Raw genomic sequence first — 13,744 nt, forward strand, 5'->3', positions numbered from 1 at the left:
GTTTCAAGCGGTTCGATTAACGTGAATCATGTCCCTTCCACGTGTGAAATCCGAAAAGCCTTTTAGCATGAAACCTCTAAAAGCTCCGGGCCTAAATGGTTACCGCCCCATTTTTTCCAAAAAACGTGGGACCTCATTTAGGGGGACGTCTGCTCTAGTATCCAACATTGGTTTCAGGTGGGGAAAATCCCTGCTGAAATGTGTCAAGCTCTCATTTGCCTTATCCCTAAGCAACCTAGCCTTGAAACGGTTAAACAATTTCGGCCTATTAGCCTTTGCAATACCATGTATAAACTTGTCACAAAATTTTTGTTGAATAGCCTTAAACCCTTCATGCCTTCTTAGATTTCTGACTACTAGAAAAGTTTTATTAAGGGTAGGGGCCCTGATGTTAACCTAGTTGTTGCGTCTAAAGTACTTCACCCTCAATGCACACTAGGAAAGGGAAACATGGGTGGTTTGCGCTTAAGGTTGATTTAGAAAAAGTCTACGATAGAATGTAGTGGCACTTTGTTCGAGACTGTTTGTCCTTTCACAACATTGATCAACATACTATTGACCTCATCATGAATTGCATTTGCAATGCCTCGTCTAGGGTCCTGGTTAATGGTAGGAAAACAGAGCCTTTTCATCATTCGAGAGGGTTGCGTCAAGGTGATCCTATGTCCCCATACCTTTTCAACATCTGCCTTGAAACCTTCTCACATCTCATTAACCAGGCATGTAAGGATAAGCGTTGGACCCCGTTCTGTGTAGGATGGAAGAGAGTCCCCATTTCTCACCTTTTGTTTGCGGATGACCTTCTCTTATTTGGCAGAGTAGAAGAGTCCACTGTGTTCACTGTAAGGGAGGCCCTAAATAAGTTCTGTGACTTGTCGGGCCAAAAAATTAATGATGATAAGAGTCGACTCATTTTCTCTAAGAATACACCTGAGGACAATAGGATCTTATTCCAACACACTATTAATGTCCAAGAGACAAATTGTTTAGGGTCTTATCTAGGTCTGTCGCTTTCTCATAAACGTCCCTCCAAATCTTAGGTTCAGTTTGTAGTGGATAAAGTTAGGAATAAACTTGCCAACTAGAAGACAAAATATTTGTCTAAGGCAGGTAGGTTATGCCTCATCAACTCTACCTTAACCATGATACCCTCTTACTACATGCAAGCCTCGTTTCTTCCTATCTCAACCCTTAAGGATATTGACCGTATCTGTAATAATTTTTTGTGGGGGGATGACGAGGGGGGATCTAGGATCTATCTTGTGAGCAGAGACACTACCTTCCTATCCAAGGATAAAGGTGGCTTAGGGATTTGAAGTCAAGTAGCCATGAGTAAGGCGTACATTAACCCAAGGCCATTCTAGCTTACCTGCAACTTGCATTCTCTCAAAATATGTCCATAAGAACCGTATCTCGTCCTTTAAGCATGGGTCCCCTGTTTGGAAAAGTTTAGGTAAGGGATGTTAGCTACTTAGTAGCAACAACTGTTGGGTAATTGGAAATGGGGAAGTTGTGGATGTATGGTTAGATAATTGGACAAGATTGGGTGCCTGTGTGTGGCCCTCTATCTATGAATGAAAGCAACCTTTCTCTCAAAGATTTAGCCAATGATACCAGATGGCGCCTTGACAAACTTTCCTTCCACCTCCCCCCTTCTCTTGTCGACAATATTCGCTATTTATCTCCCCCTTTTACTGATCCTTCGATAACTTTCTTGCCTCTAATTTTGTGGACCATAAGAATGCCTTCTCCTTAAAACTTGCCTATAATTTTGAAATCTTAGGGGCTTTTTGGGGTTAGGGGGGGGTAATTTCAAGTGGATTTGGCAAGCGGAACCATGCCAAAAGCCAAGTTTTTCCTCTGGCTCCTCTCTAAGGATAGGATCCCTCATAAGAGGCTCCTCTTTAATCGTCATGTCATTGATAACTCCAATTGCCCTCGTTGCACCTCTAATCTTGAGGATTCTATCCATACTCTTAGGGATTGCCCTCTCTCAAGAATCGTTTGGGACTTGACTCAAGTAATGGATAATGATCTTTTACAAGGTGAGATTGATGGGTGGCTTGAGACTAATTTAACCACTACTCTTATAGTGGGGGACCTCCCTTGGAAAACTCTATTTCCTATTTTGTGCTTTGAAATCTGGAAAGCTAGAAATAAGCTCGTCTTTCAAAATGAACCCTTTCCTTCCCCACAAACCATTCGACATCTTGCCACCTCTTAAGCTTGGGACTTTAGGCTAGCCAAAGGTGCTGATACCTTTACTCCAATCCAGTATATCCATGTCGATCCGATACACCCTCCCCATTGTCATATGCTCCATGTTGATGCCTCTTTTGTCAAAGTTGGTGAACCAGCAGCTGTTGCAGGGATTATTAGGAATCATGACGGTACATGCATGGTGCATTGGGTTCTATCAACGGGTCTATGCAAAGTCTCCCCTTATGGCAGAATTGATGGCAATAAGGGAGGGCTTGAAGTTGTTGCAGCAAGAGAACCTATATCACACCATCATCTATTCTGATTGTTCTAATGTTGTTAAATTGCTTCATGATCACGATTTTGTTCTTAATATGTATAGCAATGTGGTAAATGCTTACAGGGAGCTATGGCGGCCGGAGATGGAGGTGCAAATTAACTTTGTAGGAAGACAATGGAACAAGCTAGCTGACATGATTGCCAAGACCTCAAGATGTTTAGATTATGAAATGAATGTAACCAGGACGCTTCTCGATCCCCCTGGTTATTGTATGGACCTCTAATTAGAGGATAATAATAGACTTTGTAATGTTGGTTGATGCTATTTAAGTACTTCTTTACACTAAAAAAAAATATTAATATAAATTTTAAAACATAATTGAAAGTGGATTTTTTTTCTTCTCTTTTTTTAAAGAAGGATATTTTGACTTTTACCACAAAAAAAATCCAAAAATTCTTTTTTATCACCAAAACTTTTAAAAGTTTTATTTTACCATCAAACAAAAAATTAAAAATTGTTTTTTACCACCTGCCGTAAAAAACCTAACGGAATATTTTAAATTCTTCGATTTTCGTGCGCAAAACATGTTCTTCATAGGTTTAGAGGGGCATTTTGGCCCAAATGATCCAATTTGAGGTCAGAATTGACAAAAGATGATAAAAAAAACCTCATTTTGTGTATTTAAAAATATCTCGATTTACATAAACGTGCAAAATGAGGCATTTCTGATCATTTTTTTGTCAATTCTGACTTCAAATTAGATCCTTTGGACAAAATGCCCCCTAAAACCTTAGAAGAACATGTTTTGTGCACGAAAATTGATGATTTTTTTGAACGGTTAGATTTAACGGTTTTCTTAATAGGAGGTGGTAAAAAATAATTTTTAGAATTTTTTTTGGTGATAAAATAAAACTTTTAAAAGTTTTGGTGATAAATAACAATTTGTTGATTTTTTTTTTTTTTTTTTTTTTTTTTTTTTTTTTTTTTTTTGTGGTAAAAGTCATTTAATCTTTAAAGAAAAATATCAGTTTCCTCGACTTTCACCTGTCTTCTTTCACTCAAGTAATTACTTCGTTCTTTCATAGAAAGTACTGTATCATTTTACTGAAAATTAATTTTTGTACAATGCTAAATTCTGAATATAAACACTTCATCTTCTTCATCAACTTCTGAAACTCTGAAAGCTTCCAAAACTCCATGTATAATTAGCTTGCTTCATCAATGGCGGATGCTTCCATTGCAGATACTTCTCAAGTTCAGCTTGAAGTTAAGCGTAAAATTGACGGCTCTTGGCATCCTTGTCAAGTCTCTCTCTGGTAATCTCTTCTCACTTTCACTGCTACCATTTGTGTTGTTGTTGTTGTTGTTGTTGTTGTTGTCGTCGTCTTCAAGATCAATTGTAATTTTTGTTTCTAAAATGCAACATTTCGATGTTCGTAAATTCACAATTAGGGATTTAAAGGATCAATTGACAGTTGCTATATCTTTATGTGTTGTTGTTTTGAATTTTGATAATTACTAGTTGTAGTTTTTTGAAATTCGATTGATGAACTTTTAGAATTGATTTTATATAAATTTAGATGTAATTTATTACTTAATTTGAAATTTGATTATTGTGTAATCATGCATATGGAGTTGATCAGCCTGATTATGTTATTTATTACTCCGTAATTGTTTTTCAAAATTATTTTAAATTTCAATTTTGATTATGAATTTAGCTTTGTTATTAAGGAAAGGAGGTTTTGGATGAATCTGGATTGATTCTGAATGGAAAAAAAAATCTAAAATAGTTAACATGTATGCTAGCTGAACTTGTGGCTAGTTAAATTGGTGATTTGCGAACCTAATTGAAGAATAAAGCCTTTCATGTTGGATAGTAGTATGTATTGTTATGATGTCATGGACGATAATGATTTTTGAAGGTTGAGGATTTAAAAAGGCATTGTTGAACATGTTAGGAGGCGGTTTGTAACATGAAATGTGGCCATGGGATTAGGAACCTGTTACTCACTTGACTGACATTTTATAGGGTTTAAATGGTTTACCGGAGTTCCTTAGAAGTTAGAGTTTTCTATATAGTCTCATGGAATCGCCCATGAAAGTATTTATTAGTTGTTATAATTTTAATTTTATGTTTGTTAAAATAATTTGGAGCTCAGACTACTCGTATGCATTGTTTTAACCTTGTTCTTATCTCATCAATTCTTGTGTCCTTATTTGAGATACATAGTACTTTGTATTAATTATTACATTTCTTTTCTTAAATGACTTTGTTCCAATCAATTGTCAAAAAGCTCTGGTGGACTTTCTGTGAAATATGAAGGTCAAGTTGCAGAAGATGTGATATTAGACGCAGAAGGTGCACGAGTTTGTCTCCGAGTACGTTCAATTCCTGTGCAGGGGGATGATTGTTGTTGTATTGAGGAAGGGAGACATGTTGTTGCTGCTTGTGAGAGAAACTACCAGAGGCTCTTTTTTGATGCAGTAGTGCAAAAGGTAAATCTATTTTCCAAGATTTTTTTTAAATGAATAATTTTTTATATTATTATTGGGGTAGAAATAGCATGTGTGCAGATGTGGTGTGGCCTTGTCAGAAAGGCTGGTTACCCCTGTTGTAATCAAGGGTAGTTGAGCTTACTCCTTTAGCTTGAGATATGATAGAACAAGACATCTCTTATGCTTCATGCTGTATTAGAAAGCTTACTAGGGATCTTTCATAATGCAAAAGGTACTTAGGAGTTAGAACATAGGTTGCTTTATGACAATTCCCTTTGGAAAAACTTATCAATAGCATTGGAAGAGCTTTCCTGACTTGGATGCAAACATTTTTTGTTTTGTATATGGTGGGAACTAAGAAATTACGGAGTATATTGTGGCTTTGAGAAAATTACGATAAATTATACTGTGGCTGTGGCTCTGGCAAACATTACACTATTTTATTGTTTATGTTATGCTGTTTTGGAGCAGGTTGTTAAAACTGCTCTTGCTAGTCAAATCTGTTCTTACACTTTTCATTTTCATCCATCCCAAAGTAGTTCTAACACTACTATTTTGGAAAAGACTGTTATTATACATATCAGTTTCCTCTACCAAAATGTTTGGGCTCTTCTCTCTTTCACATTCAAAAAATAAAATAAAATACCCCGCTTCGTGTATCACCATTATTTTTCAATAATAAATGGCCTATTATCTCCTTTTATATCTACTTTCCTAATGAAATAACAATTGATAACCAAACTACAGCTGTACTATTGTACATCTATAAGTTCAATAACTCGTGTGTGGTCCGGGTGATGCTTTGGATTGTTACTTTTAACACTTTATGGTAGGTTGATTCATCCTTTACTTATTCATAGTTATTTGTAAAGCCTTTGAATACTTTAGCTTAGCTTGTGAATTGTATGATTTTGTGTAATATTGTTCTGTATCCTTGTAGGAAGCTTCTATCTATGGATGACCATATCTTGTTAGTTATGATTCAAGTACTTATTAACTGGATGAGTGTTATCAAACATTTATGATTATTGTTTAAAACCTGTTATAATTTAACACTCTATTTCAAATTATTTATATTTGAGATGATTATGAAAGCATATAGATAGCTAATATAGTAATATGGTAATACTTCTAATGTAATTCATCGTGGTCTAGAGTTGCTTTTAATATATTATAGATTCTTATTTTATTTTTTTTCCTTGGTGTGATTCGTTTCATTTAGATTTGGATTAATGATACCGTTCTGCTGTTTTCACTTCCAAATTTATTGTTTTCTTTCTCTCTCTTCTTGGCAGGCAATAAGAGTGAGACATTCAAAAAGGGCTTCTTGCAGATGCACTTTCATGATTAAATGGCTTTCTGAACATACTGAAAATGGAGTTTCAAGTATTCCATCTAGCTCCATCATGAACTTAGCTACAGAAAGCATTGATTCTCATCCAGTTGTTGCTGCTTTCTTAAACTCTACAAAGGAAAAATCCCATTTATCTACTTCATCAGCATCCCCTTCAACTTTTGAAGATACTGAAAGCGAATTTGATTTTCATGGGTTATTGAAGCATATAGAAGGAATTGGCAGCTTGACTGATGGTATGACTGCTGTACCTTATCTAAGTCATGTTTCCTTGCTTCATATATCTCCCTTGTGGTTCTACTCTTGGCCTCCAGTAGATAGTTTCTTTTCTTTCTATTAGTTCCTTCATATTTCTCCCTTGTGGTCCTACTCCTAGCCTCCAATAGATAGTTTCTTCTCTTTCTTTATAGTAATATTCAACTTGGATGTCAAACATTACTCTTTTTTTTTGGGGTGTGGGAGGGAGGGAGATGAGGGTCAGTGTTATAAGAGTGATGCATGTGATCTTCAGATATCGGCGTAGCCACTTAGGCTTCATGCAGAATAGGTTTGGTAAGAATATGCCAAGATTGAACCTGCCATTTGTCAGGGGTAGACGCTATGGAGGTATGTAATGCAACTTTTGCAATTTATAATTTGTTTTGCATCTCGTTATTCATGAGCTACAGACATAATACTCCCTCCATCTCCAAATGAAAGTCTCATTCCTCCTAGAAACCTTTTCTTCGTACAAAAATCTCATTTTACCTTTATCTATATTTTATTCACTTTAATCAACCAAACCTCACTATTTTCTTTTCTTTTTTCATTCACTCTTAATCAACCAAACCCCACCATCTCTTTTTTATATTTATTTTTAAATTATCAACCCCAACTTTTTTTGTTTTCACCTCCCTTTAGAAGTGTGCAAAAGGTCAATGAGACTTTTTATTTAAGTATGCAGGGAGTAGCATAATGAACAAGTATGGCCCATTGAAAATTTCACTAAAGATGTGCGTATAGGCCCAATCTGATATACTGGTTTCATTGGACTGTAGGAGTCTCTTAGCTTCACTTTATATTCCTTAATGGTGTTAGCTTTAATACTACCTCTGTTTCTTAGAAATTTTTGTGTCTCACAAATAAACCCCTTTGTTGCAAGTAATAAAAAACGGAGGTAGTATAAGAGTGTTAAAGTACATCATGCATTCATAAAGGAGTAATGGTGTAGAAATATGCTTATCACTAATGTCTAAGGACTGAAAATAATTTTTTTAACCATGTGACTTAAATTCTAGATGTTAGGGCTCTGAAGATCTAAAAGAAGTCATCAAAATCCAGGTATGGCTTGGGTGGAAGGTATTAAAAATGATATGAAGAAAATGGGTCACTAAGTGTTAGAATTTAATTTTAAACTTAAATTTCCTTAGATATGGACTAGTGTTCCTACTTATGTCTTGTTGAGGGAATGACTAAGCATCTCCTTGTCCATTTGAAGACAATATCTAGCATTTGCCTTTAAATAGTCCATAACTCCATACAACCTAAGCTATAAGCTTTGACTACAAGAAACAATGATCCTTAACCCTAACTCAATATCCAAATTCACTTCACTGATGACTTAGATGCTCCAACATATGTTCTCACTTCATCGAGCTTATGAATCTCTTAATGGCCACAGTAAGACCTCAAAAGACACTTCATAATAGCAATCACATTATAACCTTCCATATGGTTCTGAGTGCAAATTTAGATTTGATGCATCTAAGTATTGGTATTTATCTTTTGGGGGTGACTTCTTGACCAATTGAGCTCTAGAATTAAATTTTTTTAGTAATTACCTCTAATTCGTCCGTACCAGGTGATTTTTACTGTTCCTTTGAGACTTTGGTAAAAATTTCAAATATGATATAGAAATTTCGATGTTTAGTTGTAAAATCCACATGGTTACCCCGATATGTTGTCAACAATTTTATTTGGTTTCACATTTCAATAAGATGTGCAAAAACGATATAGTTTTTTACTTGTGAAATTAACTTTCTGTTTTCTAATTTCTAGGTGAAAGCGATGGTCGGACCAAACTAGTTGTTTCACAACGAGAGAATAAATGTGTTCAAGTAAGTTGTGGAAGGAGACAATTAAGAAGATCGGCAAGAAGACACGATATAACACAATCAACAATTGACAATCTTATAACTTCTGCACCATCCTCTCATGAGAAATCTGTACAAAATCAGTCTCCTCTCAGTCCTCTTGCTGCTCGTGCAGTTCTGGCCTCGTTAGTATCAAAACTTCCCCAAAAGATTGAATCTGTTCTTCATGAAGAAAGAAAATGTGGCTCCTTGTTGGATTTTTCCTCTTCTGTGTACAATTCTAGGGACTCTGATACTTTTATTATAAACGAGGGGGAATCACTTGTGACAAATGAAAGAAGGTTTTCAGACAAGATGCTTCATGCACAATTGTCAAATGGATCGCCTATAGAGGGGTCTAATAAAATTGAACCCTCTATTGACTCAGATGGCAGTTCATCATCCTTGATGAGAGAGGAATCCGCCCTTCCTGTGGTTGTAAGGAGATTAACTCGTTCAGCAATGAACAGAGAAAGTGCAAATACAAATGAAGATAATGAAACCACATCAGCTGAAGATGCAACATTTGTTCGTGTGACTCGCTTTACGGCTCATAAAGAGAAAGGAAAAATGGCTAACAAGGATAGTGAAGATTTGCAGGAGAAGAAGATAAGATCAACCCGGTCAATTTGTTCTGCAGTAAAAAAAGAGACAGAGATTTTAGATGTAGGAAATAGAAACAGAACCCTTGATGAAGGGGCAAAGGGTACCATCTTAAGCAGTACAATTCGAGTAACTCGTTCAACAGCTCGTGCAGGGACTGGACACTCTGGAGTTTTAGATGACTGCGCCGGAGCACCATTGCAAAATAAACATGAAACTGAAAGTTTTCATACAAATCATTCTAATGTTGGTTCTGAAGCTATGATATCAACACAGAAAAGGACCTTTCCACTGATCAATGCTGAGTTGAAATCAGCAGAAAGTGATAAGAAGCAGAAGGGGTCAAACTCTGTTGAGAAGAGACAAAAGACAGCAGGTTCTTGCGTCTACTCTATGAATTGTCTTCTTTTCTATATTTTGTTGTCTCTTTATACTGGTTCTGTATTTCCTCACGGTCATTAACTTACATAAAGCTTATTATCAATTTTCCAATGAATGAGAGAGCTCAAACTTTACAGCTAGTAGAGCTGATATCTATCTATCAATTTTCTTTTCAGGAATTAGCCTTTTGCTTACCATCCTATTAAATTCGAACAAACACCTCATAAGAGAAGTGATTTAGTTTTATATCTGGTTAAAGTTTGTCCTTTGTGTCTATGTCTATTTGCCCTGGTCTAACCCACTTGGTATGGATGTAATTATGTCTCCTTAAGATTTTAATGATCTGGTTTTAGGTTGTGTGACTTGTACATTTGCTTGCCAATATAAAATCCTTTCATAATGGTTTACTTATACACTCCATACCATTGTTCATTTTCTTATATAAATCTTCATATTAACTTTTTCATAGAATGTTCTGGGTAATGTAACAAATCCCTTTGATGTTTTGTAATCTATGAAAATTTGTCACTTAATTAGTAATGTATCTATCTCTGCAAGACAGCTAGCAATTTTTTACAATATAGCTTCCAAATCTCAACAATATTAAGAAAAGAAGAATTTTTCATTGGTGGAAGTATAGTACTGAAAATATCCACTTCTGTGTATAGCTTAGTCTGATTGTTATTTTATGTCCTGCATAATCGTCCACCGTAAAAGAAGCATAACCTGTTCGTGAAACTCTCAAATACACTTGGTCTTTATAAATTAGATAGGGAGTGAAGGCGTTTATTTATAACGTGAGGGTAACATTATTTTGTTTTGTTGGAGGAAAACATCCAGTTCTTTTCTGACCATGGAGGAACTCTTATGCACTCAGATTCAGTGACAGTTTTCATACTTTGCAATGATATTTGTTTTATCAAGTATTGTAAAATTTGTAACCATAGACCTAATTTTTGATCTTCTGTTGCAGCTGAACTTAATAATGATGTTGATATGCGATCTAAAAAAAAGTCAATTTCTTCCAAGAACCAACCCACAAGATATTCACCAAGGCTTAGATTCTCTTCCCGCACTTAATCACAAATTAAGTTGTAAGCTCAGGTGCAACCGTGCAATTGTAAGTCATGCCTTTCCATTGCTACTCTGCTTCGTTCAGGAAACTTTTAAACACATGGGAATTTTTATTTATTTATTTATTTTTAATTAAAAAAAATAGTACTTAGTATGTTATATCTTAATATATTTTAATGAATCTACCAATATTCTTGTCCTTCTGTGGATGCTTAATCTTGTTAGCTAGGACCAACCTCTTAGAAAATTCAAGATTGATGAATTTTGGTCATGTTGATGAAGGATTTTTGCACTTTAAAAATTCCCTTAAGCCCTTTATACTTTTTCCATTTGAATTATCTCCCAGGTTGGTTCTTTATATTAGATTATAAAATGTACATAGAAATTGATATGCACTTCCCGATGGACTTATGACATAATGTAATTAACAACTAGATTGAGTTTGATACTTTGTGATGTTGATCGAAAAAGTTTGGTGCAAAATGAAACTGATTGGTGGCAGGATAATTGGTTAATTTGATTTCTGTTTATGCATTAAACTTTGATGCTTCCAGAAGCCTTAGAAACCTTTACCTTCTACTTCTATAAATATTCTTATTCTTTGTTTTTTGCTTCATCTCTTTGTCCTAAGGATGACGGATGAATGTTATAAGACATAACCTTCGTAATCAATCAATAAATGATCCCTTTTTCCATTTTTTTTACTGGGGGGGGGGGGTGTTGGATGAAGAGAAGTGCTTTCAAGAAGAAACTAATTTTCCTTGACAAGCAAAGTTGTTCCTTTAAGGCATGGTCAAACTCAATGTACAAATTGAACATCTCTACCCCCCTCCCCTTTTGGGCACTTTTGCAAAGTGTAATTTGAACTAGGTTTTGGCTCAGGTGGGAAACTTAGGTTTTATTGTGTTCTTTGCTCTTGTTTGTTACTGTCTCTATGCTATTGTAAATCGTACTTCAGGATGGTTAGGTTGAAGCTCCTTTATTTAATTTCCCTGTTTTCTTTCCTGATAAAATATAACTAGTAAATATAAATAATATCAGTATCTTTGACAGAGTCTGCACAGTACCTTTTTTTTTTTTTTTTTTTGTATCCTTCCTTTACTTTAATCCATCTAAAGGTAACCCCAAATACAGCGCAAATAGGGTTCATCTGTTTCTTTTGTGTGTTTCAAATATGAATAGTTTTATAAAACCCTCTTTACCGGTTAGGGGTGCTTATCAAGCGAGTCGATCACGAGCTGAGGGGTGCTCGACTCAACTTGAAAACATTTTACATATGCTCAACTCGTGCTCGCTAAAGTTTCGAGCAAATAAAACCTGTTCGACTCATGCTCGTTAAAGTTTCGAGTCGAATCGAGTAGCTCACAATCTGCTCGTTAAAATTTTGGTCCTTCTATTATTATATGCCTTTATTTATTTTTTGTTCAATTTATATTGTTTTCCTTATTATATATAGATATTATTAAAAATTTACTCTTTCTTTTTTTATGATATAAATTAGGCTTAATAAGTGTCAAATTTGTTTAAAGATAGTACCTTTGTTTGCAAATTCTATATTAATAATATTATCGAGTTGCTCACGAGTTTATCGAGTCGAGTTAGAGCTTGCTCAACTCGTGCTCGTTAACATCTCGAGTCGATTTGAATTCGAGTCGAGCTAACTTGAGTCGAGTTTTGACCAAGCGTTGACCGAGTCGAGTACGAGTTGCTCGCGAGCTGCTCAACTCAATTAGCACCCCTATTACAGTATTACCGGTGGATGTTTTGATATCTTGTGTTACTTCAATCCTTTTAAGATAATTCAGAACTTATCAAACTATGATGATGTTGTAAAATATTTATTATACTTTATTTGGTTAAGCAATTTGATTCCTCTTGCTCTGCAATGTATTGAGAATTCAATATTTTTCTCAGTTGAAACTTACTGAAAGCTATTAATCACTTGATCTGTTGAAGGAGAATAGTTTTTTTTTTTCTAGACTAATTACTTGTCTGGGACCTTTTCAAAAAAATAAAATACGAAGTAAAAATTACTTGACTGGGAGAGGTGGGTTGCTAGATGATGAACAACATAGCTCAAACTGAAAATTCATGGAGGACTACAATACTACATAGAGGTACATTGAGTGATAAAACAACCTAGTCATCCAAAGGAATAAAAAAGCAGTTGTACACACAAGCACACAGCTACATGCCTTGTTTTGCACATGATGTGTATGCTTGAAATGTTTTGCTCATGTATTTGCAAAAGAAGAGATTGATCGTGTGATATGCTTTGAGATTGCTATAATATTGACCAATATGTTGTAATGATACATACTTCGTATATAAAATGAGTAGGTTAAATTTTGGTGTATTAATGACAATTTTGAAAAACAAATAAGTTTTTGCTTTGAAGTTAAGGACACTAATGTTTTGATTAGTGATGTCTGAAGAGCTTTACACTATTATGCTGATCAGTTACAGGGTTTAACTAACAATATTGGTTGCTTTGATAGGAATATCAATGTTTTGAAGCAAAGCGATGGAAGCATTGAGCCATTGACGGATGGTGTATCATTTGAGGAACATTAAGTTCTATCTTCTAATGTTAGGAGGTACATTTAAAATATTTAGATTGTAGCAGTGCTTCTCCTAATCTGTAAATTTTGTGACTAAAGATACAGGAACGGAGAAACAAATACGGAGTACAAATATGCTGGTGAAGTATATGAGATTATTAATGTAATTCCTCGACTTGTTGCATCATCAATTCTAGCTTTTGCTCTGTTTAGCCTAGTTGGATTTGTTGAGATGAGCCTATGTCGGGGGAAAAAAAAATGTTGTATGCAAAACAAATTTCTATCTAAAAAAAATAAAACATTTTCTAAGGAAACTGAGAAAAAACTTGTACGAATATAGCATAGTGATATTTTTACATAATACGAAGTACATTTTTTATAAACTTTTTATTTTTTATAAACTTTTTATTTTTTATTTTTTATTTAATTGATACAGTTTCATACTTAAAAAAAAAGGTTATGTCACCAAATGCCACTAAGTACTTTAAAAATTCAATAAATGTCATCAAGGTTTTCAAAATTCCCCAAATGCCATTGACAAACAAGCACCTCGTGTCATTAATTGCATAGGGACATTAGTTCTACCTTAATGCAATTCTTATTTCACCGAATGTCATTACTTTGGAAAAATTATTTCACCAAATACCATTAAATTTTAAAATGAATACACAACAATAATTTATTT

At 34.7% G+C, this 13,744-nt stretch overlaps 1 protein-coding gene across 1 annotated transcript; it reads left to right on the forward strand.

Moving 5' to 3' along the window:
• The first annotated feature begins 3,659 nt into the window (after positions 1–3,659).
• On the forward strand, positions 3,660–13,346 carry LOC145576696 (uncharacterized). The gene is made up of 6 exons (XM_081634420.1): positions 3,660–3,795; positions 4,774–4,975; positions 6,271–6,565; positions 8,367–9,419; positions 10,398–10,544; positions 12,997–13,346. Exons 1-5 carry the CDS (start codon positions 3,701–3,703, stop codon positions 10,502–10,504), a joined length of 1,752 nt encoding a protein of 583 aa, XP_081490546.1. The 5' UTR covers positions 3,660–3,700; the 3' UTR covers positions 10,505–10,544; positions 12,997–13,346.
• The last annotated feature ends 398 nt before the right edge of the window (positions 13,347–13,744 follow it).

The sequence above is a fragment of the Chenopodium album genome, chromosome 13, assembly GCF_948465745.1.
Source record: "Chenopodium album chromosome 13, dcCheAlbu1.1, whole genome shotgun sequence".
NCBI lineage: Eukaryota > Viridiplantae > Streptophyta > Magnoliopsida > Caryophyllales > Amaranthaceae > Chenopodium > Chenopodium album.